Source organism: Podarcis raffonei, chromosome 4 (assembly GCF_027172205.1).
Source record: "Podarcis raffonei isolate rPodRaf1 chromosome 4, rPodRaf1.pri, whole genome shotgun sequence".
NCBI lineage: Eukaryota > Metazoa > Chordata > Lepidosauria > Squamata > Lacertidae > Podarcis > Podarcis raffonei.
Genome location: NC_070605.1, coordinates 998,079 through 1,024,877, shown reverse-complemented (window position 1 = coordinate 1,024,877; position 26,799 = coordinate 998,079). Strand labels below are relative to the sequence as shown.

At 46.5% G+C, this 26,799-nt stretch overlaps 3 protein-coding genes and 1 pseudogene across 9 annotated transcripts in view; all 4 read right to left on the bottom strand.

Moving 5' to 3' along the window:
• Positions 1-17,785, bottom strand: part of LOC128412083 (zinc finger protein ZFP2-like) — a 40,160-nt gene extending 22,375 nt beyond the window's left edge. Inside the window, exon 1 of the mRNA XM_053384933.1 lies at positions 14,426-17,785. Within this exon, the coding sequence (XP_053240908.1) occupies positions 16,262-17,356 (1,095 nt within the window). The 5' untranslated portion in view covers positions 17,357-17,785 and the 3' untranslated portion in view covers positions 14,426-16,261. The remainder of the gene's footprint in view (positions 1-14,425) is intronic.
• LOC128412051 (zinc finger protein 91-like) overlaps positions 1-26,799 on the bottom strand; it is a 96,555-nt gene that overhangs the window by 23,337 nt on the left and 46,419 nt on the right. Inside the window, exon 1 of one of the 3 annotated variants that reach the window (XM_053384882.1) lies at positions 5,200-5,264. The exons of the other annotated variants lie outside the window; for them this stretch is intronic. The gene's annotated coding sequence lies outside the window, so the exon portion shown is untranslated. Of the gene's footprint in view, positions 1-5,199; positions 5,265-26,799 lie in introns of those variants that run through there. 3 annotated transcript variants of the gene reach the window in all.
• The window catches only part of LOC128412017 (zinc finger protein 420-like), a 983,187-nt gene that overhangs the window by 953,617 nt on the left and 2,771 nt on the right, over positions 1-26,799 (bottom strand). The gene's annotated exons all lie outside the window — the stretch shown is intronic.
• Positions 12,723-13,306, bottom strand: LOC128412156 (translocator protein-like; annotated as a pseudogene).

Sequence of the window (26,799 nt, the reverse complement as noted above, 5' to 3'; positions counted from 1 at the left end):
CGTCTGGTACAACTGCTTGAAGAACGTCAATGCAGATGCTGACTCTTTTCTAACATGCACTGCTGCAAGACTGTCCCACATTTCTTTGGCAGTTTTCTTATTTCTTATATAGACTACTTGCTGGTCGCTGACTGCCAAATTAATTATCGCCCTGGCTTTTGCATCTCCTTTCGACCAAGCATTAGTCGCAGGGTCAGGAGGGTCATCAGTTACATAGGTCCATACTTCTCTAGAGGTCAAAAGCGCCTCCACCCGAAAAGACCATAAACTATAGTTCTCATCTGTTAGCTGTGGGAAGACCAGAGCCTTCTCAGCTTCAGGAACCCGGTCAACCATTCTGGAACTCTTCCAGACCCACAGAACTACGCTAACAGGAGAAGGAGTTTTCAAACCTTTCTCAGAGTCCAAAAATATGCAGTCATCCACTCAGCAGCTGGGCCCATAACCAAAGATGTTGGCTGTTTGCAGTATGGTAACGCTGCAGAGAGCTTGCTGGGAAGACCATGCATTAAAAAAATTAAGGACTCAAAAATAACTTAAACAAGGTTTTAATAAGAAAAACAAAAACTCCTTTTACACTAAATACATTAACAACCAAACCAGACCCAACCACCAACCCATCCCCCAGGGTAATGGGAGAGCTAGGTGCTGCTCCTTATATACTACACCCAAATGCTGACACACCTTAATCAAATACAACTCAGCAGCACCTGCTATGCTTCACAGCTGTAAAGCTGGGTCTCGTTATCTTGCTCTGGCCCTTGCTCTGGCCCCTTAAAGACATACACATCGGGTGGAACAATGATGAACCTTTACATTTAAAGAAACCATTCAACAGCCAAGTGGTGCCAAAGAAGGACAGAACATTTTTTATGTATGCTACAACAGCAGCAAGAATACTCATCGCAAAGTATTGGAAGACGCAAGATTTACCCACTCTGGAAGAATGGCAGATGAAACTGATTGACTGTATGGGATTGGCAGAAATGACTAGCAGAATCCGTGACCAGGGAGAAGAGTCGACAGAAGATTGGAAAAAATTTAAGGACTACTTACAGAAATACTTTAAAATTAAGGAATGTTGAATGATGTTGGATTGAAATTGAGTGGTTTCTAGCTGTAATGATATAAAGGAATATGAAAAAAAAAGGTTTGGATAGAAAATAAGGTGATATTATAAGCTGTAATGCTTTAAGTTAAGGATTTGCTGAACAAATAATTTGAAATGAAATACAAGAAGGGGAGGTATGAGGAGGTCAGAGAAATATGTCATGGAAAAGTTTGTATTATGAAGTATATGTCTTTTTTAATCTTTTTGTTTGTTTTTTGTTTGCATAAAAAATTGAAAATTTTAATAAATATCTTATAAGAAAGAAAAAAGAAAAAGGGACAATGTCCTCCTCTGAAACAGGATCAATATGATCTGCTACACAATGCTCTGTTCTTTCCTTCCTCTTAATTGATATGTTGTTTCAGTAGGATTGCTTTGCTGCACATTTTAATTATTGATGGTTATTTTAACGCTTTAATGGAATTCTTTTATTCTGTTTTAATTACGGACATTCATCTTTGTGCAAATAGGTGGTAATCCTCCTGGTGGGTTTCAAGTTATTCTGCCTACGCAGGGATTCCAGTTTCCCCAATGGAAGGATCCACTTTCTCCTCTCCTCGTGAGTTGTTCTGGGGAGGTTCCCTCCCAGTGCCCTAGAGCCAAATTCAGGGGGTTCATGGGGGCATGGAGAGGGGGAGGAGTGGGGGGCAGGATCCATTTTGCAGCGGATGGGGCTGGCTAGGTAAATCCTGGACATTATTTGTTCTCGTCTGTCCGCTGCATAGAAGCCGATTCTAGCATTCAGCGATTAATCTAGAAATACAAGAAGCCTAGTTTGGATGGCCATCTGTCTTGGGTGATCTAGCTGAGACTCCTGCAACGCAGGGGGTGGGACTTGATGACCCTTGGGGTCCCTTTCAACTCTAGGATTCCATGAAAACTGCAACTACAGATGAATCCTACTGGCAATATTCAGAAGGCTGGTGTCACAGAGTTATCTGCGCAGGAAATCCCACACTTCACAGCTGGAGTTAACTCTTTCTTAGCAAGAACACAATATTCGCAGACTTGGCTGAGTTTCAGGCTGAATGAGAAGAGCAGCTCATTCCCTGAGGGTCTGTCAGTTTGCATTTCTTAGTGCAGAAAGTATGGATCTGATATTGATCTTTTCTATTCTAATTAGTTCAAGAGGGTTCCGGAAGCTTCTCTGAATAAAAGAAACAAGCAGAAAGTTCCTGATCTTTCCGTTACTCCTTCAGGGAAGCTGAGTACAGCTGGGTTAAAGTGGTTCTGTCATCTCTTCTGTCAAGGTCACGCTGACTATAAGAAGAGGCCAGAAGGAGCCTGGGTTTCTCTTTCTCTCTCTCTTCCTTCTGGTGTTCTGTACATAGTATGCTGAGTCTTAAGGTTTAATCTTTTTATAAGTTGTGGTAAGTTTAAGTTAAGTCTGCTGCAACTGGATTTCTTATGCACAAGGCCAATCCTGAATGTTTTGGATTTGGGACCATTATGCTCATTTTCCTTCAATAGCAGTAAAGCTCTGCCGGATGATAAATAATTGCTTCTGGTCTATTTTGGGGGATCCTGCAACGTGTTTAGGTTTCACTCTGCTAACTATACATTGGAATTCTGCTCTGGATCGATATTGAGCAGAATTCCCTTAGCCTCTTCCTCCATGAAATCAGTTGCTGAGAGTGAAGTCCCCTGGCTCCCCACAGCTTTCCAAGTCCCCTCCTCTCTGGGGTTCAAACGATCCAACAGTGCAGCCTGCCTTTGCTCCTCCATTTTCAGACGTCTCCTGGCTTGGAGAGACAAGCAGGGAGGGGGGCATCTGGCAGAAGGAGAGGGAGCCAGGGTCTTTTGCCTCACCATCCCCACTACTGACTCCCTGTTGCTACTCAGCTTGGGGGGGGGGAGTGTCCCCGGATTCATTGAAAAATATCTGGTAACCATACTCTAGCCCTCCTAGAGGGAAGATTGCAATGCAAAATGTGGAGGCAACGGAAGGGATTTATGTGATGTGAATCAGCCTGGTTGCTCCTGCCTTCCAGTAAATAATAATAATAATAGTAATAATAATAATAATACTGCATGCCAAGCAGATGCTCGTTCCCCATATTTCACTAGCCTTTCAACGTTATTCTATTAGCAACTGTGGAGATTCCACCTGCCTCTTTTGAAAGGAGAAAACTCACCTGATTAAAGGATTTGAGGTGATGTATCATTTATAGGGTAAATTTTATAGAGGTGGGTAAAACCTCAGTGCCCAGGACTTGCCGATTGCATGGTCGGCGGTTCGAATCCCCGCGGCGGGGTGAGCTCCCGTCTTTCGCTCCCAGCTCCTGCCCACCTAGCAGTTCGAAAGCATGTCAAAATGCAAGTAGATAAATAGGTACCGCTTTATAGCGGGAAGGTAAACGGCGTTTCCGTGTGCTGCGCTGGTGCTGGCTCGCCAGAGCAGCTTCGTCACGCTGGCCACGTGACCCGGAAGTGTCTCCGGACAGCGCTGGCCCCCGGCCTCTTAAGTGAGATGGGAGCACAACCCTAGAGTCGGACATGACTGGCCCGTACGGGCAGGGGTAGCTTTACCTTTACCTATCATTTGTATACAGTGGTACCTCGGGTTAAGTACTCAATTTGTTCTGGAGGTCCGTTCTTAACCTGAAACTGTTCTTAATCTGAAGCACCACTTTAGATAATGGGGCCTCCTGCTGCTGCCGTGCCACCGGAGCATGATTTCTGTTCTCATCCTGAAGCAAATTTCTTAACCCAAGGTACTATTTCTGGGTTAGCAGAGTCTGTAACCTGAAGCATATGTAACCTGAAGCGTATGTAACCCGAGGTACCACTGTACTTTTTATGAGTTCAATGTTTTCAATGTTCCTGAGATCTTTTGATGAAGGGTGGTATATCAATTCAATTAACAACAACAACATCTAATATTATTATTATTTATACCCTGCCCACCTGGCTGGTCTTCCCCAGCCACTCTTTGCGGCTTCCAACAAAATATTAAAATACAGTAATCCATCAAACGTTAAATGCTTCCGTAAAGTAAATGCATGAATTTGGAACTGACTGACAAAGGAGTCATTTGTATCTTGTGGAAAATGGATGCTTGGCTCTAGTGGGGGTCCTCACCTGGGGGTCCTCAGGAGTTGCTCCCCCCACCCCCACTTCTGGGCACATTTCTCCCCTGCTTCTGTCTCCTTTTCTTGCACTTGGACTCTCTGCCGCTCTCAAGACAGACTCCTGGGGTGGGGTCCCTTTTTCTTTGCTCCGAGGGCCAGCTAAATTTATATTCTTTGCTGTTAACCATATTCCCAAATACTTGCATTGCAATTCTTCCACCATATCTTAAACTGTATTTTTACTTAACCCTTTCATCTTGGCGTTACTAAGTTTAAAACCAGCTAGTTGCCCAAATTCTATTTTCTTTTCTTGCACTTGGACTCTGCCACTTTCAAGACAGACACCTGGGGTGGGGTCCCTTTTTCTTTGCTCTGAGGGCCAGGTGTGTAACTGGACAACCCCCTGAGGGCCAAGTGAGTGGGGCCAAATACATCTCCTTTGAAATTTAGGCGGCCAATTTATTATGATTATTCTCTTAGATGGCTTAACACACACACAGCCACTGATGCCCAGGTCCCTGGAGGCTCAGGGAGTAGCAGCGCCCATTTCCGGCTGAGAGGATGTGGTCCTGGGATGCCCTGCTCTGGGTGCGAGGGGATGGCTGCCGTGGCCTCCGTGGGGAGCTGCCCTGGGAGACACTGGGAAACTGGTCCCCAATGCAGCAGCCAGACTCTGGGCTGGGATCCCTCTCTTTATCCCTGGCCTCTCTTTTCCACCTTCTTTTGGGGGGGGGCTAGTCCACCTCCTCGTCCAGCTTTGGAAAACCATATGCACATGTTCCCTCTGTTGTGCAGTGATGCTGAGCGACGTCACACCGAGTTAAATCCCAGGGACTCCTTTGTTTGAAGAAGGAGATTTCGTGGGAGTCAGGGACCCTCTGCTCTGCAGGAAGGAGAGCGTGGCAGCCCTGGCCCCTCCCTGGCAGGACCCTCTCCTGTCTGATTTGGGGCCCCCCAGGCCTCCTCCCCTGCTGCAGCCCTGGGACCCCCACCAGATCCCAGAGAGAGGAGACCCACCAGATCCCAGAGAGAGAGGAGACTCACCAGATCCCAGAGAGAGAGGAGACTCACCAGATCCCAGAGAGAGAGGAGACCCACCAGATCCCAGAGAGAGAGGAGACTCACCAGATCCCAGAGAGAGAGGAGACTCACCAGATCCCAGAGAGAGAGGAGACTCACCAGATCCCAGGAGGGGGCAGCCCTTGCAGGAGGGACACCCAAGCAGGAAAGGACTGGGGAGGGAGGGGCCTTGGCTGAGGAGGACTTGGCCCCCCCTTGCTTCCTGTCCTCTCTAGGAAGGCAGCTCGGTTCCCTTTAACCCTTGCAAGGCCAGTCCCCCTCCTCAGCCCTCTCTCGCTCTCTCCATCATCGCACAATCCCAGAACTGGCCTCTGAGAAGAGAAGCCTCCCTGGCAAAGACCCTGATGCTGGGAAAGAGAGGAGGCCTGGCCTGACGAAGAGGCGGGAAGACTAAGGAAGAAGAAGAGCCTGGCTGCCTGGGAAGCCGGAAACCTCATCCTGTCCTCTCTAGGAAGGCAGCTCGGTTCCCTTTAACCCTTGCAAGGCCAGTCCCCCCAGCTCAGCCCCCCCCCTTGCATTGCACACTCACGTGGCCAGGGCAGAACTCTGATTTCTATTCATTTCTGTTCTTTTTAAGGGCTCTAAGGGGGCAGCTTCTCCCTGGCTCCGCCTATGGCAAGATGTGCTTTTGGGGGGATTTTGGCTCTTGTCAGAGCATCTCCCTCCCTTGGCCAGAAAGTGGAGGAGCACCTTGCAGGGAAAAGGGCTTTGCAGGAGGCAAGGAAGCTCCTCCTAGAATTCAGGAGTGGAGAGATAGGAGGGGATCCCAGGGTCATCTAGTCCAACCCCAGCAATGCAGGAATCTCAGCTGAAGCATCCATGGCAGATCATAGAATGATAGAGTTGGAAGAGACCACAAGGGCCATTGAGTCCAACCCCCTGCCAAGCAGGAAACACCATCAGAGCACTCCTGACATATGGCTGTCAAGCCTCTGCTTAAAGACCTCCAAAGAAGGAGACTCCACCACACTCCTTGGCAGCAAATTCCACTGTCGAACAGCTCTTACTGTCAGGAAGTTCTTCCTAATGTTTAGGTGGAATCTTCTTTCTTGTAGTTTGGATCCATTGCTCCGTGTCCGCTTCTCTGGAGCAGCAGAAAACAACCTTTCTCCCTCCTCTATGTGACATCCTTTTATATATTTGAACATGGCTATCATATCACCCCTTAACCTCCTCTTCTCCAGGCTAAACATGCCCAGCTCCCTTAGCCGTTCCTCATAAGGCATCGTTTCCAGGCCTTTGACCATTTTGGTTGCCCTCCTCTGGACACGTTCCAGTTTGTCAGTGTCCTTCTTGAACTGTGGTGCCCAGAACTGGACACAGTACTCCAGGTGAGGTCTGACCAGAGCAGAATACAGTGGCACTATTACTTCCCTTGGTCTAGATGCTATACTCCTATTGATGCAGCCCAGAATTGCATTGGCTTTTTTAGCTGCCGCGTCACACTGTTGGCTCATGTCAAGTTTGTGGTCAACCAAGACTCCTAGATCCTTTTCACATGTAGTGCTCTCAAGCCAGGTGTCACCCATCTTGTATTTGTGCCTCTCATTTTTTTTGCCCAAGTGCAGTACTTTACATTTCTCCCTGTTAAAATTCATCTTGTTTGTTTGGGCCCAGTTCTCTAATCTGTCAAGGTCGTTTTGAAGTGTGATCCTGTCCTCTGGGGTGTTAGCCACCCCTCCCAGTTTGGTGTCATCTGCAAATTTGATCAGGATGCCCTTGAGTCCATCATCCAAGTCATTGATAAAGATGTTGAATAAGACTGGGCCCAAGACAGAACCCTGTGGCAGAGGCTTGACAACCATATGTCAGGAGTGCTCTGATGGTGTTTCCTGCTTGGCAGGGGGTTGGACTCGATGGCCCTTGTGGTCTCTTCCAACTCTATGATTCTATGATATCTCCTCAGAGCGGAGGATCCACTCAGATCAGAGCCCCTTCTCCCTCCCTCCAACCCCTCTGACTCTCTCTCCCCCCAAACTGCCTCATGTGGAGACTTGTTCCAAAGTGGCAGAAGGCCAGCAAGAGTCCCATCTGGATGCCTCTAACCACTGAGCCTGCTGGCCATTGAGAGCTGTTAACGGAGAAATCCGAGGGCTCCCTTGGACAAAAACAAAGACACCAACCAGGATAACTTGGAGCAAAACAGCAGCCTGTAGGCTTGGCCTTTATTGGATACCGTCGCGACAGGACTCCCACCTGCAACAAGATGAAGCAAAGTGGAAGTCCAGAACAAAAGAAGACCCCAACTTTTATTAGTTACTAATATCCCAAACTACACCCCTAAGACTACATCACAACTACATCACAGAAAGGAGGGGTTGAGGGAGGGGTTGTGGTGGTAACCTGAGCGTCCTGTCACCTGGCTGGTTCCCCCTTTCCCCCTCCCCATGAGTACCTTCCAGGTGACAGAGGGGAGTTTGCAGTTTCCTGCCCCCAGAGGGAAGAGCTGATTATTGTCCTTTGTTCCAGTCCGTGTTGAATCCACTCCCATATGCAAGTTCTTTGTGACATTGATGGTCTTCTGTCTGGGACCCTCAGGGTTGGCATAGCAACTGGGCAGGGCTCCTGTGGATGTCCTGGTATGCTCAAGGGATTATGGCTGCCCTGTATCAAACCTTCCCCATTTTGTAGTCCTTCCTTCATGGAGTAAAATAAAAGTGGAACGGTGCAGATCCAATGTATGGTTGATTTTCTATAAATTTATAACAGAAGCGTAGCGTATGTAGTGTGTGAGTGTGTGTGTGTGTCAAGTTTGCACAAACTGAAGGATTGGGGCCACTGCCAGTCCAGGATTCCCCTAGCCAAAGTGGGCCTGCCAAACCAGGCCAGAGATGAGGACACCCCCCCAAAAAAATGAATTATTTTTCGTCTATCATAATCTTAGCCAGCCTCTGTCTGCATCAGAATGTCAAGACCCGGCATGTGGCGGCTGCAAAAGAGGCAAACGTCACGCTAGGGGTCCTTAGCAAAGGAATTGAGCAGAAAACTGCCAGGATCATGATGCCGTCATCTATGGATGGCAGCTATGGATCACTATGGATGGTGGCTAACAGACTGAGGCTGAATGCCGACAAGACAGAAGTCCTGTTTTTGGGGGACGGGCAGGTGGGGGGACTCCCTGGTCCTGAATGGGTTAACTGCCCCTAAAAGACCAGGTACACAGCCTGGGAGTCAATTTGGACTCACAGCTGTCCATGGAGGTGAAGGTTAATTCTGTGTCCAGGGAGAAGGCCCATGTAGCCTATGTTACAAATAGAGCCAAAGCTATCTCCTTGGCGATCTTGCGATTTTTCTTCACCGATGGGGCCCTTCATATCCCATCGGCGTTGAAAGTCTTCAAGGCCAAGGTGATCCCGACAATTGCTTATGCCATCTCAATTTGGGGGACTTTTGTCAACTTATCCCACCTAGAGGTTATTCAAAATCAGTTTTTAAGAGGGATATTGAAACTGCCCAACTGTGTAAGTAATACAGCGCTACGCATGGAACTTAATATTGTATCCCTGGAAAACGCTCTGTGGAAGCACATACTTTGTCACTGGTTATCTCTATGGCACAATCTCCCAAACTTGTACTTGATACAATGCATGTGGAGAGACGATTTCCAGAGCCCATGGGTAAAAAATTTACAACTGAAAATTACGGCAATGGGAATCTCCCCATCCAAATTACTAGAGCAGGATATAGTTCCAGCTAAAAGAACAGTAACCTGTAAACTAGAGGAGATGGACTTGCAGCAGAAAATGGTCTTGGGCAATGGTACCTGCTCACATCTAAACCTTGGTTTATTACCCCTCTTAAGGCTCCCAAACTATTTGAATTCCTTAACTTCTTCGGCTCATAGATATGCCTTTATAAAGGCAAGATTCAACACCTTCCCATCGAACGTGCTGAGAAATAGATTCTCCAATGGACAGATATCGCTCTTATGTGATTGTAATTGTGGGGCACCGGAATCGTTGCATCACATAATTTTTGATTGTGCATTTCACTCACTGGCCAGGAGCAAGTTTCTTGCTCAATATCTAAAGGGAATTGCCGATGATACGAATGAAGCCAAACTGAGATATCTATTAAATGATGATGACCCCCTAAGATCACTCATGGTTGCCAGATTCTTGATCAGCGTTCTATCCCTAAAGAAGAGAAACGGACTCCTGTGAGGCTCGGATAATCCCTCTAAACTATGATCTATGTTTTAGGATGTAATTAGGTGATATCACCATTGATGTCTTCTACTAATTTATGAGTAGAGGGCGATGTTTATGTTACAAATTTATTGTAATGTATGATGTTGGTCTGTTGTTTTTGTTTTGCTTTGGTTCTTGTCTGTTTTTTGTAAGTTTTGGCGGTTTTAAATTTGGAGGTTTAAGTACATTATGTTGGTATGGGAAACTGTCGTGTGATGGGCCAATGGCCGTAATAAAGTTCAATACAATACAATCTGTGTCCAGGGCAGCTGTCTACCAGCTCCATTTGGTCCGCAGGCTGAGACCCTCCCTGCCCGCGGACTGTCTCGCCAGAGTGGTGCATGCTCTGGCTTTCTCCCGCTTGGACTACTGCCATGCGCTCTACATGGGGCTACCTTGGAAGGTGACCCAGAAACTACAACTAATCCAGAATCCAGCAGCTAGACTGGTGACTGGGAGCAGCCGCCGAGACCATATAACACCGGTCTTGAAAGACCTACATTGGCTCCCAGGACGTTTCCAAGCACAATTCAATGTGTTGGTGCTGACCTTTAAAGCCCTCAACAGCCCAGTATACCTGAAGGAGCGTCTCCACCCCCATCGTTCAGCCTGGACACTGAGGTCCTGCTCAGAGGGCCTTCTGGCAGTTACCCCACTGCGAGAAGCAAAGTTATAGAGAAGCAGGCAGAGGGCCTTCTTGGTAGGGACACCCGCCCTGTGGAACGCCCTCCCACCAGATGTCAAAGAGATAAACAACTATCTGACGTTTATAAGACATCTGAAGGCAGCCCTGTTTAGGGAAGTTTTCAATGTTTTATTCTGTTTTGAGTGTTCTGTTTGGGAGCTGCCCAGAGTAGCTGGGGAAACCCAGCCAAGGGCTCCCAAGGCACATTCAGAGCTGAGATTCCTGCAACGCAGGGGGTTGGACTAGAGTGTGGTTAACAGACGTCCCCGTTTCCCGGGGACAGTCCCCAGATTCACGCAACTGTCCCCGGACAAAATCTGTCCCTGGAATGTCCCGGGATTTCATTTAATGTCCCCAGATTTATATTTTAAGTGTTGTAGATTTATTAGTAGGGAATGAATGTTGCGTGATTGGTTCAGCAGCACAAGACACATCATATGGGGACTTCCAGTGAGGCAAAATGGTGGGTGCCACTGCCGAGGGGAACCAAGGATGCCCAGCGGGTCAACTAGGGGAACCGCTGCTCCCCCCATGACCCAAATCAAGCCGGGAGCAAGAGCACCCGGCCAGCAGTCCGACTGCCCAGCGGCGCTCCAGGGCCATGAAAACCCCGGAGCCAAGGCAGGGAGAAGGAGGAGAGGAGAAGGAGAAGAGAGAGAAAGAGGAAGGAGAAAAAAGAGGGGAGCCCCAACCTTGCCATGCCACAGCCGCCACCACCAAGGACAGGTAGGAGCGCACCAGGAGGGCAAGGACACGTGGCGGAGCCCAGTCCAGACCCGAGCCTACCCCACGGCAGCTAGCGTTACAAGAGAGCAGGCCAGGGCCCAGAGGAAGGCCGTGTGACAGAGGAGATCACAGAAGAGAAGACACTACTTCTGGGGGGAAAATTAAAATAACTTTTTAAAAATAACTCCCTCCCTCCTTTTCAAAAAAGAAAAAGAAAAAAGAAGTCTCCCCGGATTCTTTGAAAAAAAATCTGGTAACCTTAGACTACAGAACCCTGGGGCTCCCTTTCAACTCTACTATCCCCACCATCCACCCCGGAGCCTCAGCTTCTATTGCATTCGCTCAGGGGAGCAGAGGGCCAGAATGGATAGCCCACAACTGTCCTGTTCAAAGTGGGACAGGCTGGATCCCAGCAGCCGATCCCAGCTTCTCTTTGGATCCCAGAATGTCCCGTTGAAGGCGGCCACCTCTGCACGAGTCAGCAGGGTCGTGCCCAAGCCCGCTGGATGAGGGACAGAGTGGCTCCAGTCTAGGCCTGTGGGGCAACCCTCTGATGAGTCTGTGATTTTGGGGAAATTCTATGCCCCCCCCAAGGAGCCCCGACCTTTGTCACATTTGCTCAGTGGAGCAGAAGGCCAGAATGAGGCCTCATCCATGCCAGGCACTTGGCTCCTGCTGCAGTGATCATTAACACCCAGCAGAAGTCTGGAGGCAGCTGGCTCTGAGCCAAGCAGAGAGAGATGATGCAATCCTTTGTGCTTGCCCCCCCCCCGAACCACCAGTTTGCAAACCTCAGTGGCCCCCCAGAGGGAGGAGATGGATGTACACAAGCCCTATCAAAGAAGGGCAGAAGGAGATCCCAGTGTATTCCATAGACTGATTTGCATTTTGCATTTCTAAAAAAACAGGGTTATGGTCTGATATTGTTCTTGGCAATACAGTGGTACCTCGGGTTACATACGCTTCAGGTTACAGACTCCGCTAACCCAGAAATAGTGCTTCAGGTTAAGAACTTTGCTTCAGGATGAGAACAGAAATCGTGCTCCGGTGGCGCGGCAGCAGCAGGAGGCCCCATTAGCTAAAGCGGTGCTTCAGGTTAAGAACAGTTTCGGGTTAAGAACGGACCTCAGGAATGAATCAAGTACTTAACCTGAGTTACCACTGTATCTGTATTTTTCTTACCTTCAATTCTAATTCTTTAGACACCCTTATCGTATGGATTCTTGAACTGCTTTCGTATACATCAGAATTAAATGTGAATTCTCTATCTAACCAATGTTTGGTTCTCCAAATATCTATCAAATTGAAATTGTCAACCAATTCAAAGAAAGTTTTTGGAAGTCTGCCCTCCTTAGTATCCTTTTTCCGAATTGTTCTGTCCATTTCCAATGACATCACTCTGTTCAGATCACCCATCAAAATCATTTCTAGATCTGCAAATTCCATTAAATCATTCTCCAACTTTTCATAAAATTCTGATTTATTTTTCATTTGGAGCATAAATTCCTATCAATAAATTTTTTTAGCCTTGCACCGCAACCTGTACCAGTATGACTCTCCCTTGGTCGTTTTTTAATATTTGTATATTATAAATTTTCACCTCATGGGCTTCAAGCAGGGACAGCCGCCAGGGTGTCAATGGTTCCAAGAGCGGCTGGTGTTTTATCCAAACTTTATACAAGGCATTTCTTATAATATGGTTGTTGAAATCTGTATGAGCTTTGCTCTTATTGTTTGTTTTTTTCCTGGGTCCATTTCTGAAGTTTATTAGATTTATTAAGCAATAAATCTGAGACAGCATATGGTTTAAGCACTGGGGTGGTGGAATTGGAATCCAACTTAGAAAATGTTTCTTAAAAAAAAAAAAAAGCCCTGGAAAAATGTGTGTTACAGGTGTTTCTTATTGCGATTGTCTTTCCAGATACGATAGTTCAGCACAGAGGCAAAAGTTAGCCAGGCTAAATAAGGGTACATCAAATATGCTGCTGTTTTGTTGACATGGTACCAGACAGTAGTTGTAGCTGTTGCTGCTGCTGTGGTGAGCAATATAGTCACCAGCCCCCAGCCTGTTTGGTGCTTTCCGAAGAATATGGGGACCCATGACCAATTTCATGCCAGGTTTCCTGCGTACAGCCCAAGGGGAACCAGGGATTTTCCGTTGAAGCCTCCTAATTCCCTCCACACGAGGTAAGAACCATATCCCATTGACGAATATAATGCTCCCCAGACAGGTGGGAAAACCCAGTTGGGGGGGCGCCAAGATGGCTTCTCCAGTGATTCATACCACGTGGGCAGTTCTTTCTTGACAATCCTACCTCCCCAAATGCTCCCGGCGTTTGGCAAGAGTGTGAAAGCAACAGCAGGAGCCCACGAGGGAAGCGCTTCCATTTCTGCGTCTGCTGCTGCTGCTGCTTCCTCCGCTGCTCGGAGAAAGCGAAAGGGTTGTGGGAAAGGAAGCGAGGGAGCGGCCCACGGGGCGGGCGGGAGGCGGAGAAGGGAGCAGGGGGCGCGCCCATCTCGATGCCGTACGCTTTGGAAATGCTTTGGGAAACAGAACCCTTTGCTCTTATTGTAACCTAAATAGGTGTGTCATCCAAACCTATTATTGTAGCTTTCCAAATCTAAGATCTCTGTTCTTTCTAGGACTATCCGGTTATCTCTAATATTTTCTCATCATTTAATAATCTTCCATTCAACCTCCAACTTCTGTTTTTAATTTTATTATATTTTAGTTCCATCATTACCAGATTATGGTCTGATATCATTTTTGGGAGGATCTCAACTTTTCTTCAAAAAGGTATTAGATTATTTGAAGTCTGGATTGCATCTGATTTTTTAGCATATGCATAGAAGGTATATTGTCTGTCCCTTCTCTGTTTCTCTCTCCAAGCATCTTTTAAGTTCAGATCTTCTACCAATTGATTAAATGTTATTGGGAACTTCCCTTTTCTTGATGTTACGTCTCTCTCCGTTCTATCTAGAGCCAGGGATGTTACTCTGTCGAAGTCTCCCATGATGATCATTATTGTCATTACTGTATTCTAATAGCTTTATCTTCAAGGTTGTTTTTGAAGTTTGTTTTCTTTCCACTTGGTGCGTATACCCCCACCAAAATTATTTCTTCTCTGCCTTTTGTCAATTGTATTCCTAATATTCTTCCTTCGTCATCTTTAAGTGGTATTTTTGCATCTCTTTTGGTTTATATATATGTATAACTATTCCTCTCTTTTTGGAAACATCTGAAGCTATGTATTCTGTTCCTAATTTCTTATCTATCAAAACTCTGTCATGTTTCTTAGCTATATGTGTTTCATGGAGACCAATGATGTCCCAATTTTTCTTTTTTAAGATTCACTCACTTTTATTCCTTTTTACCTTATTGTTCAAACCATTGATGTTCCATGATATAATGTTCAAATTCATTAATCTTTATTAGACACAAAGTCAAATATCAACATCAAATATCAACATCAAATACGGAACTGCAATTAAGTACAATAATATAGTTGTGGGAAACTCTGCTTCTTTTCTTATCCTCCTGGACTTTCTTGTCCTTGTTTACTTTCTTCTCTTTCTTGAGATGTACCCCCTCCCAAGCCTATTTTGTATATTTTGTATTTCCGCCAAAATTTTCCGAATTCTGGGGATCTAAAAGTCTTTCTTCTATCTTTGTAGGTGAAGGAAATACCTTCAGGAAATTCCTACTTGTGTCTAATTTCATTTGTTTTCAACACCTCTGTCAGAGTCCAAGCAGCTGCCAGGGTTGGAAGATGGCCCAGAGCAAAAGGAGGGGGGTTATCATGGAAACACTCTCCCAGAATGTAGGTGAAAGGCCAAACTCCACAGATAGCCTCTCAGACATGGCTGGCCAGCCTTCGAGTATTCAAGAGCGTAGGGGGGTTACAGGAAAAAGGACACAATTTGTCACAGAGTACGAAGAGAAGTTTCCTCCCACGTTGCATTTGTAGGATGAAACGTGACACTGAGAACTTAGTTGAGTCATCATCATAATGGCGACCAGCTCGCGGGAGAGGAGCTCCTGGTAATCTGTTCTTTTCTTGGAATAAAACCAACTTTATAAATGAACTGCACTCTTGCGTGTCTCACTGCCGTCACAACTGATTATCCATATATATACACAATGGCTCTCTCTCTATATATACAGGGCTAGTGATTGACCCAGTTCTTCAAGCTATCCTATTAGCCGATCCTGCCCACTGAGGTATTTTCACTCTGAGAGATCGGGGTGGGGTGGGGGTTAGTGCTTACACGTCCCACATTTAATGTTTATTAAAAATTACTGAGTGCTGGGTGGATTCCTACAACAGTCTTAACAATACATGTATTCAATAAACATTGGCCACATGTTATAAAAGGAATACGGATTGTGTTCCCCCACCTTCTTGATTTCTCCAGGCAACCAATATTTAAGATACTTGTGGTGCCCAGAACTGAACACAGTATTCAAGGTGGGGTCTGACCAAGGCAGAATAAAGTGGTACTATTCCTGCCCTTGATCTGATTCGGCCTTCTGCAACATTGACCTCCGCTCCCCATTTGGTGTCATCTGCAAATGTGATGGGCAGCCCCTCAGTTTCTTCATCCAAGTCATTTATAAAGACGTTGAACAACAACGGGCCCAGGACAGAACCCTGCAGCACCCCAGGATGATGAGGAACCATGAAGGAGGACTGTTTGGGTTCGGTCAGTCAAATCCACCTAACAGTTTCCTCATTCAGCCCACATTTTAACAGCTTCCTCACAGAAAGATCACAGGGGACGTTGTCAAAAGCCTTACTGAAATCAAGACGCACTATTTCCACAGCTCTCCCCTGATCAACAAAGTTTATAACTCCATCCGAAAAAAGGGGAGGAGAGATTTCTCTGGATTTGCTTGTTCTTGAGAAAGCCATGCTTTCATCCTTTGTGTTTATGTTGTGAAATCTTCAGGTGAAGGGTACATAAATTTTAAAAATGATAAAGAATAAGGATATTGACAAGCTGGAACATGTGCAAAGGAAGGCGATTTATGTATTTATTTAATTTGTATACCACTCAACCCAGTGGTGCTGAATTGAATAAAATATTGGTGGGGGGCCAGGTAAGACCTGCTTTGCACAATAAATCACATGATGCATGCATGCCATTGGAATGGCAATGACTACAAACTTGGGGTGTGGCCCCCTCAAATGTTTTATTGGGGGGCAAAAAACCCTCAGCCTCTAAAGTTTGACTCCTGTTGCACGTGTCAGGACGGTTACAACATAAAACAAAAACACAATATAAAAACACAAAATACACATGTGTAACTCTCTTCTCACCACATTTTAAAAGGACATTAGATATCAATCAGCCAAAGGCCTGGTTAAAAAAGTGCAGATTTCCTTGTCTCCTAAAGCTATATAATGAAGGATGTCTCCTCAATATGAACTCTTTGATGGCAAGTGAGAGAGTAGCTCCGACTAAAGCTCTTTCCACATTCAATGCACTGATAGGGTTTCTCTCCTGTATGGGTTCTTTGATGGGAAGTAAGATAGTGGCTGTGAGTGAAGCTCTTTCCACATTCCACACACTGATAGGGTTTTTCCCCTGTATGAATTCTTTGATGGGAAGTAAGATCATTACTCTGACTGAAGCTCTTTCCACATTCCATGCACTGATAGGGTTTCTCCCCTGTATGAATTCTTTGATGTGAAGTGAGATGGGCGCTCTGACTGAAGCTCTTTCCACATTCAAAGCACTGATATGGTTTCTCGCCTGTATGAATTCTTTGATGGGAAGTGAGTTTGGAGCTCTCCCTGAAGTTCTTTCCACATTCCATGCACTGATAGGGTTTCTCCCCTTTATGAATTCTCTGGTGCTTAGTGAGATCAGAACGCTGCCTGAAGCTCTTTCCACATTCCATGCACTGATAGGGTTTCTCCCCCGTATGAATTCTTTGATGGGAAGTGAGAAAGTCGTTACGACTGAAGGTCTTTCCACATTCCATGCACTCATAGGGTTTCTCCCCTGTATGAATTTTTTGATGGGAAATCAGATTTTGGCTGTAACTGAAGCTCTTTCCACATTCCACGCACTGATAGGATTTCTCCCCTGTATGAATTCTTTGATGGGAAGTCAGACTTTGGCTGTAACTGAAGCTCTTTCCACATTCCACGCACTGAAAGGGTTTCTCCCCTGTATGAATTCTTTGATGAGAAGTGAGATGGGAGCTCTTCCTGAAGCTCTTTCTACATTCCATGCACTGAAAGGGTTTCTCCCCTGTATGTTTTTTTTTATGGGAACTGAGATCAGAGCTCTGACTGAAGCTCTTTCCACATTCCCCACACTGATAGGGTTTCTCCCCTGTATGAATTCTTTGATGGGAAGTCAGACTTTGGCTGTGACTGAAGCTCTTTCCACATTCCACACACTGATAGGGTTTCTCCCCTGTATGAATTCTTTGATGCTTAGTGAGACTGGAGTTCTGACTGAAGCTCTTTCCACATTCCATGCACTGATAGTGTTTCTTTCCAATGAGATTTCTTTGTTGGGAACTGGAATGGGAGCTCTGACTGCAGCAGTCTCCACACTCCAAATTCTCACGTGGCTTCTCCTCTCTGAGGATTTTGTCGTGTTCATCCTTGTTCGCAATCTGCAATTCATCACAATCTGCAATGGAGGCAAAAAGAGATTTGAGCCTCAGGAACAAATGAAGGAGAACTGAAGGGAGTTGGGTGTGTATTCATTGCCTTTGTTGTCTGTCATTAACCAACATATTTATTATTAGATTCTAATGGTTGTTGAATGTTGCTTTGTTTGATATACAGTAGTGGTAAAATTGTAGAAGCCTTTTGGGGAAAGTGTATTTCAGAGGTTTGATGGCTCATAACACCACTTCTTTGGGAGGGAGGCTTGTTTAATTTCATTGTACAAAGGTTGTACAATGGTTGTACAATGACAATAAAGGTATTATTAATAATATTGTGAAATTATTTATCAATGGAAAGATAATTTAATCAAGAATGTAAGGCAACAAAGTTTGTTCAGTTATCTGTATTTGTCAGGCTGGAGCCAACAAGCGAGCAACAGCAGCTGCCAGACTTGAATGGCTGCCCAGGGGACGAAGGGAGGATTGTTATGGGAAACACAGAGGAAAGTACAGGGGGGAGGTCACAGCCCAGAGAAATACAGGAGTTATCAGACAATAGCTTGTCTGGGCCAGTTTCCAAGCCCCTCAGAGTGCAGGAACGCAGAAGAGAAGAGGTACAAGAAAAGGGGAAATTGACATCATAGAAGCGACAGAAGAGATTCGTCTTCACGAGTTGTTTCTGGAGGAAGAGGAACAACGCTGAGGATTTAGTTGAGTCATCATAAGGGTAGCCATAAGTCATGGGGGCAGAGAGCTCCGGACAAGAGGCAAGTTTTTTCAGGAATAACACCAACTTTTAATTGACTATACGTGTTCCAGTCTTGCTGCCACTACAGCATGACTCAACTCAACTGCTGCTGAGAACGAAAGCCCATCAGATAATTAAGCAAGGATGGCTGAAAAGCGACAGCAGCAGCAGCCCGTGGATATGCAAGCCGGGCAAGGAGCGGCAGCTGCAGAGACTCCAACGACAGTGGATCCTACACAAATTCTCTGGGCAGAGAATCAAGAATTAATATTAGCATGACTGGAAGTAGTGACGGGAGAACAGGCAAGAGAGCTCTCTGACTTATCCGGTAGGCAAACTGCAAAAAACCTAGTCCCCCCTCCCCCACACTTCAATGGGAATAGTGCAGAGTATGACTCCTTCCGAGCCTCCTGCTTATATTACCTATGTCTGAAAGGGGAAGAATACAGAGATGATGAAGCAAGAATAGCCACGACTGCGGGGCTTCGGGGGGCGGCGGCTAGACAGTAGATTACCCCTTACCTGATGTTAATGACCACATGCTCACTAATTTACCTGCCTTTTTGAAGCTCTTGGACAACATATTCAGGAATCCCGCACAATAGGTGTAGTTGGAACAGGAGTTCCTGAACCTCAGGCAAGGAAGGGGGACAGTAGCACAGTATTGGTCCAGTTTTATGATGCACGCCTGTCAACTGGAGTGGGAAGGGAAGGCCTTGATTGCCCTGTTCAAAGCAGGACTCTGCGAGGAGATTCGCAATGAACTTGCGGAAATGCCAAAGTTGAACACCTTGGAAGAGGTGGGGCAAGCCGCTCTGCAGTTAGGACTGAGATTCCAGATGGGTTTGCTCAGAAGAAGAAAGAGGTGATACAAAACGGGGGAGTGATGCAAAGGATTTCGCAGAGAGAGGAGGGTTGCTGTACAGAGGGGGAAACCTCTGCGTCCCAGAAGGGGAACTCTGAGCCAAGGTACTCAGACAGCGCCATGGTAGTCCAACGGCAGGCCATTTTGGGCAATGGAAGACAGAATGCCTAGTAATGCGAGACTTCTGGTGGCCAAGGATGCAAGAGGAGGTCAAGGAGTATGTATGGGCGTGTAACACCTGTCAATGGGCAGAGGCCCTGCGAGACCCCAGCAGGCCTACTACAACCACTACCTATTGGAGAGTCATTCCCCGTGTCTGCAGTCATGGGATTGTTGTCTATCACATGACGGTGTATGTTTTCATTCCACAGAGTGGGAAGTGACAGAGATAGGATCCTTGTGTTACTGTGTTCTGTGATGTAGGACTATTGTCCTTTGTTCTCTCTCTTTGCTGTCTGATGAGAAAGAGGAAGGAGCGAAGTCAGAATGCTCCGAGGGTTTTATATGTAAATAAAGTAGATTAGCCAAAATGCTGAGTTGCTGGTACTGTTATGCAAGCTGCGAAGACTCTGCAGATCCCTAAGTGTGCTGATGTCTGTTGGCATCAGTCGCTGTGATGTTCGGGCAGAAGAAAGCTTTTGATGCTCCCAAACGATCGACTAGGAAGAGAACATGCCATTCGGGCATGTGCCTCTGCCAGGGTCCTACACAAGAGTAGCTCCTGACACTACCTACCCCACAGGGGCCGTGGGAAACCATTGCCATGGATCTCATCACCGACTTGCCAGAGTCACAGAAACAGACAGTGATCTGGGTTGTGGTGGAACTTTTTTCAAAGATGGCACATTTTGTACCCTGCGAGAAACTACCCTCAGCACACAAGACAGCACAACTCTTCGTGGAACATGTGTTCAAACTGCATGGACTACCATGGAAGATTGTGTCAGATAGCGGAATACAATTCACAGCCCAGTTTTGGAGAAAACTGATGTAACTGCTGAAGGTGGAAATATGCCTCTTGTCAGCTAGGCACCCACAGATGAACAGAATCAGAGAGGACGAAGGCCACATTGCAGCAGTATCTACGATGTTATGTGAATTACCAACAAGATGACTGGGTAGACAACTTGGCACTGGCTGAATTCATTTACAATAACGCAGTGCACTCATCGACACAACAAACGCCATTTTTTGCTTGTCAAGGGAGACAGCCATGGATGTTTCCAGGGCAGGGGGACAACCTTGCAGTGCCAGCAGCAGAACAGTATGCAGAAGAAATGGAAGCGCTGCACAGTATTTTGCAGGACCACCTAGAAAGAGCGAAGGCTCAGTACAAGGTGGAAGCAGATAAACACAGGAAGGTGGGCAAGGAGATAAGGGTGGGGGACCAAGTATGGTTGTCCACAAAAGACTGGTCGAGCAAGGGACAATGCCGTAAGCTGGAACCGCAAAGGGTGGGGCCTTTGAAGTGGTGGAACAAATCAACCCTGTGTCGTTCAAGCTACGCCTATCTGAGTCAATGAAGATGCATCTGGTGTTCCATTGGTTGCTTCTATCTCCACTGACGGCGAGACACCCGTATCAGGAGAGGAAGGAACCACCACTCTTGCCGATATTGGTGGAGGGTGAACCTGAATACGAGGAGGACGAGCTACTAGACTCTGGCAGGAGAGGTAGGGGGTGCAGTATTTTGTGTCCTGGAAGGGGTATGGACCAGAAGAGAATTCATGGGAGAGCACAGGAAACATACATGTACCAAGGTTGCAGAGCGAGTTTCACCATAGGTACCCCAGGAAACCCAAACCCCAAGGTTGGGTAGAGGAAGAGCTGAAATGGGAAGAAGGGGAGAATGAGCCTGAGTGGGAGGAAGAAGCAGAAGAGCAGCAACCGGGGTGCAGTTCTTGGGAGGACAATGAGGAGGAATGGTGGGAAGTGGCCCAGAGTGCCCCAAGAGAGGAAGAGGAGAGGCAGGATGAACAGGAGAGGGCCCCTAGAGCTGCCAGACTTGGACAGGAGCCCAGAGGGAAAAGGAAGGATTGTTATGGGGTTGTTATGCATCAATAGGAGTATAGCATCTAGATCAAGGGAAGTAATAGTGCCACTGTATTCTGCTCTGGTCAGACCTCACCTGGAGTACTGTGTCCAGTTCTGGGCACCACAGTTTAAGAAGGACACTGACAAACTGGAACGTGTCCAGAGGAGGGCAACCAAAATGGTCAAAGGCCTGGAAACGATGCCTTATGAGGAACGGCTAAGGGAGCTGGGCATGTGTAGCCTGGAGAAGAGGAGGTTAAGGGGTGATATGATAGCCATGTTCAAATATATAAAAGGATGTCACATAGAGGAGGGAGAAAGGTTGTTTTCTGCTGCTCCAGAGAAGTGGACATGGAGCAATGGTTCCCAACTACAAGAAAGAAGATTCCACCTAAACATTAGGAAGAACTTCCTGACAGTAAGAGCTGTTTGACAGTGGAATTTGCTGCCAAGGAGTGTGGTGGAGTCTCCTCCTTTGGAGGTCTTTAAGCAGAGGCTTGACAACCATATGTCAGGAGTGCTCTGATGGTGTTTCCTGCTTGGCAGGGGGTTGGACTTGATGGCCCTTGTGGTCTCTTCCAACTCTATGATTCTATGATTCTATGATTCTAAGAACAGAGGAAAGTACAGGGGGGAGTTCACAGCCCAGATAAATACTGGAGTTATCAGACAATAGTTTGTCTGAGCCAGTTTCCAAGCCTCTCAGCTTGAAAGAATTCAGGAGAGGAGGGGTACAAGAAAAGGGGAAATTGACATCACAGAAGCGACGGAAGAGATTCGTCTTCACGCGTTGTTTCCGGAGGAAGAGGAACAAAGATGAAGATTTAGCTGAGTCATCATCAGGGTAGCCACAAGTCATGGGGGCAGAGAGGCATGTTTTTTCTGGAATAAAACCAACTTTTAATTGACTGTACGTGTTTGCGTCTTGCTGCTGCCACAGTATTTTATCAAAAGTTATGGTCAAATAACCAGAAAAAGCAAGCACAACTTGCTTAGGTTGACTTTTGTCAGCGTGTTATGTGATTTCAGTGATTTTGCCAGTGTGTTCTGTGATCAAGTTGGTTGGTTTTTTTGTCTTATTTCATTTAGTGAGTTTGCAGACATAATAAAATTTTAAAAATGGCACAAAGAGTTGACTGGTCACCCAGAAAGCCATGTAAAATAGTATTAAGTGAGCAAGGCTCTAGTTATGAAGAAATTAGAAGCAAAATTGGGGGAAACAACCAAAGCTGGCCTTTCTATATATTTGAAGAGGTATAAGGCGACTCAGTTACTACAAAATCAGACTGGTAAAGGCAGGAAAAGGTGCACAACAGCAAGTGACGATCGAAAATGGAGAGAATGCACCTACGTGATGGAAAAAAATCATCTGGGTGTTTACAAGATGACATGGTGCAATGTAATGTGAAGTTGAGTGCAACGACTGGTCTAAATGCTAGAATTCTAAGGAAAAAGCCATTATCTCTCAAGCAAAGGTGGAAAAGATTAAACTGGGCTAAAACTCATGGTAACTGGACAGTGGAACAATGGGAAAGTGTTCTTTGGAGTGACGAGACCCAAATCTCCTTGCTTGGTACTGATGGCATGAAATATGCGAGCAAAAGGTGTGGGAAGAATTTGTGTCATCAAAGGAATGTAAATGCCCCAAAATACATAAATGAAATACTTGTGCACAAACTGAAGCATTCCGCATGTGATCTTTTCCCAGATACTGAACCTTTTTATTTATTTGTTTGTTTTCTATTTCAACAGGATTCAGCTCCATGTCATACTGCTGGTGTGCAAAAGGTGGTTTCAAGATAATCATATTCCACTGCTGGAATATCTCCAGATCTTAACCCAATCAAAAATCTTTGGAGCCGACTAAAGAAACTTGTTAGTCAGAAGCAACCCAGCAATAAAGCCCAATTAACAGAGGCAATAATTCCATCTTGGTTTCACATTATTACAGCTGCAGAACTAAGAAACTTGCTTCACTCCATGGGAAGGTGTTGTAAGGCCAGAATTAAAGCTAAAGGTTCCCAAACTAAGTATTAATTGACATGGTGAGAATTTCTGTTAGAAGATTGGCAGATGAAAATGATGGACTTTGCAGATCTGGTGACACTGACAGGAAAACCAGCACGATTAAGTATTCCAAAAGGGTTGGAGTAAATTTATACGATATCTGAAAGATTATTGTAAGCAATTAACATCACTAGCAGGGTTGTCTGAAGACTCGTAATGAGAAATTTTCTACCTTTCTATATTTAAATTTTAAGCCATTCTGTAATGAGTGTAATAAGAATTGGAAAATGTACAAATTGCAATGATATAAAGGTTAATTTTGAAAGCCACGAGGCGGCAGGGAAGGAAGTTGAGGCTCCAAAGAGCCAGGGGGGTGTAGCGGATAATGATGATGTGAATGTATAATGTTAAATGGAAAACAAATAAAAATTATATTACTTTCCCCCCCCCAAAAAAAGATGTGGCTCTGTCCTCTTGGCTTCAAAAGACAAAGAACTCACTTACGCTTGTAACTGCAACAACCGGTGGTTAGAGCATGGCTTACGTCAACAGACAAAGGCATGGAGTCATTGACCAAATTAGGACAATGGTAAATGAGGGGTGGATGGCAGAATTCAGGATGAGGGCAGATGTCAACAAGGGCGGGGATTTTAGTATTTTAATTGTGATGATGATGATGATGATGATGATGATGATAATGATGATAATAATAATAATAATAATAATAATAATAATAATTTATTATTTATACCCTGCCCATCTGGCTGAGTTTCCCCAGCCACTCTGGGCGGCTTCCAATCAAGTGTTAAAAACTGTCAGGGAAGAGTTAGAAGTTTCCAGTTTCCCAGAGGGAGAATGTTTTCCCCAAGGGGGGAAGAGCAATGAATCTAATAGAAGGGAGCAAGAGGAACAACAGGGAGGGACCGGCTGTTCCCAGGAAAGGCAAGGGTTCAGTTCTAGCTCAGATTGGGAGGAGGGGAGATACAGGCCAGCTCTAGCCAGGAGGGTAGGAAAAAGAGCAGGAAAGCGAAGGGAAAGGCGCCTTCGCCATTTTGAGAGTGGCTGGTCATGGAGAAGCAGAGCTCAGAAGGTATCTGAAAGAAGTGACTCTGAGGAAGAATAGTTAAGAACCGTTTATAAGAATGTTTTGTTAATACGCAATAAAAAGTTATAAAAGAACAAGAAGCGTTTGTGTGGTGATCTGAAGAGGACAACGACCAGGCCTGACAAATACAGCATTAAATATTAAAAACTTCCCTAAACAGGCCTGCCTTCAGATGTCTTTTAAAGAAAAGATAGCTGATTATTTCCTTCACATCTGAAGGGAGGGCGTTCCACAGGTCAGGTGCCACCACCGAGAAGGCCCTCTGCCTGGTTCCCTGTAACCTCACTTCTCGCAATGAGGGAACCGCCAGAAGTGCCTCGGAGCTGGACCTCTGTGTCCGGGTAGACGATGGCGGTGGAGACGCTCCTTCAGGTATACTGGACCGAGGCCGTTTAGGGCTTTCAAGGTCAGCACCAACACTTTGAATTGTGCTGGGAAATGCACTGGGAGTCAATGCAGATCTCTCAGGACCGGTGTTATGTGGTCCTGGCAGCCACTCCTAGTCACCAGTCTAGCTGCTGCATTCTGGATTAATTGCAGTTTTCGAGTCACCTTCAAAGGTAGCCCCACGTAGAGCGCATTGCAGTAGTCCAAGCGGGAGATAACTAGAGCATGCACCACTCTGGTGAGTCAGTCTGGGGGCAGGTAGGGTCTCAGCCTGCATACCAGATGGAGCTGGTAGACAGCCGCCCAGGACACAGAGTTAACCTGCACCTCCATAGTCTGTAAACCCTGCGCATGCCCAGCCAATGGGGAAACAGAAGAAAGAACTTGCACTGCATGTAGCTTGTGTTTTGCTAAATTTGTGTGTGCCTACTTTTGGACACTCGTGCTTGCAAGGATGTCTATGTAATCAATAAACTCTTCGCTGCTTCACCAATTTTGTTCAGATTTTATTTTGAGGGTCTCAAACCTACCTGTCCAGACTGAGAAATCAGTGGTCAGCATATTCTGCCGTGGGCAGTGAGGACATCCAGTCCGCATCATAATCCCATTTTTAATGGGACTTGCATGTACCTCTGAAAACCTTGGGATTCCCCCAAACCTAGTGACTCCCTCTTGTGTGTGGATGGGGATGGATGGTTTGGCTACATGAGGAAGATTCCCACTTCAAGAATACAGTGGTGCCCCGCAAGACGAACGCCTCGCAAGACGAAAAACCCGCTAGACAAAAGGGTTTTCCGTTTTGGAGGCGCTTCGCAAAACAAATTTCCCTATGGGCTTCCTTCGCAAGACGAAAGCCCATAGGGAAATCTCCGGGACAGCGGGGAAGCGCAGCGCGTCTTCCCCACTGAACTCGGACCTCCTCCGAAGGCTGGCGGCGGGGCGGAGAGACCTTCTCCCCGCGCCAGCCTTTGGATGGCTGTCCTGAAGACTTGCGGTGGGAGGAGGGTTTTCCTTCCCACCGCCAACATTCAGAATGCTGTTCTGAATGTTGGCGGTGGGAAGGAAAAACCCTCCTCCCACCGCAAGCCCCGGGAACAGAGGAGAAGCGCTGTGCGCCTTCCCCTCTGTTCCCGTACCTGTCCTGAAGGCTTGCGGTGGGGAGAAAAGCCCTTCTCCGCACTGCCAGCCTGGCAAGCGGTTTCCATAGGAACGCATTAATTGATTTTCAATGCATTCCTATGGGAAACCGTGCTTCGCAAGACGAAAAACTCGCAAGAAGAAAAAACTTGCAGAACGAATTAATTTCGTCTTGCGAGGCACCACTGTACCGTATTTTTCACTCTATAGGGCGCACCTGACCATAGGGCGCACCTAGTTTTCAGAGGGGGAAATCAAGGAAAAATATATGATTCCCCCCCCCCCCAGCTCTGGGTGCAGCCTCTCCGCTTCTCCCAGACCTTCTCCCTGCTATTGCGGGAGCTGGGGGAATCCCCCCATCTCCCGCAAAAGCCCACAGGAGGGAAAAGGGACTGATTCAGCCAGTCAGTCCCTTCTCCCTCCTTGGGGAAAAGCCCCCAAGAGCGGCACACTCTTTAAAGGCTGCGTGGCTCCTGCGGGCTTTTCTACGAGGCGGGGGAATTCCCCCCCCCTCGTAGAAAAGCCCTCAGAAGCCGTGCAGCCTTTAAAGAGCGCGCGGCTTCTGTGTGCTTTTGCGGGAGGTGGGGGAATTCCCCCATCTCCCGCAAAAGCCCACAGGAGCCGCACACCCAGGTCCAGGAGCAGCGCGAAGGCGTCGCACAAGCCTGTGGGGCTGGCGGTGGGGGCAAGCGCTGCTTTCCCCCACCGCCAGCCTCAAAGACCAGACTCTCCTGGCTTCAGCGAAAGCAACGCGAAGCCTCCGGAGCCTGCATTCACTCCATAGGATGCACACACATTTCCCCTTCATCTTTGGAGGGGGAAAAGTGCGTCCTATAGAGCGAAAAAATATGGTAACTTGGCTCAGAGGGCATGACGTAAAATTTTGTGTGTCTTGCTCATTCGTAGTGCCTGGATGACTGGCAAAGCATATTTGGGTCGAGCTAGAAATGGTCCATGAGGCCAGATCTATGACCTGACCATCATCTTTTAGAAGACATCTGAAGGCAGCCCTGTTTAGGGAA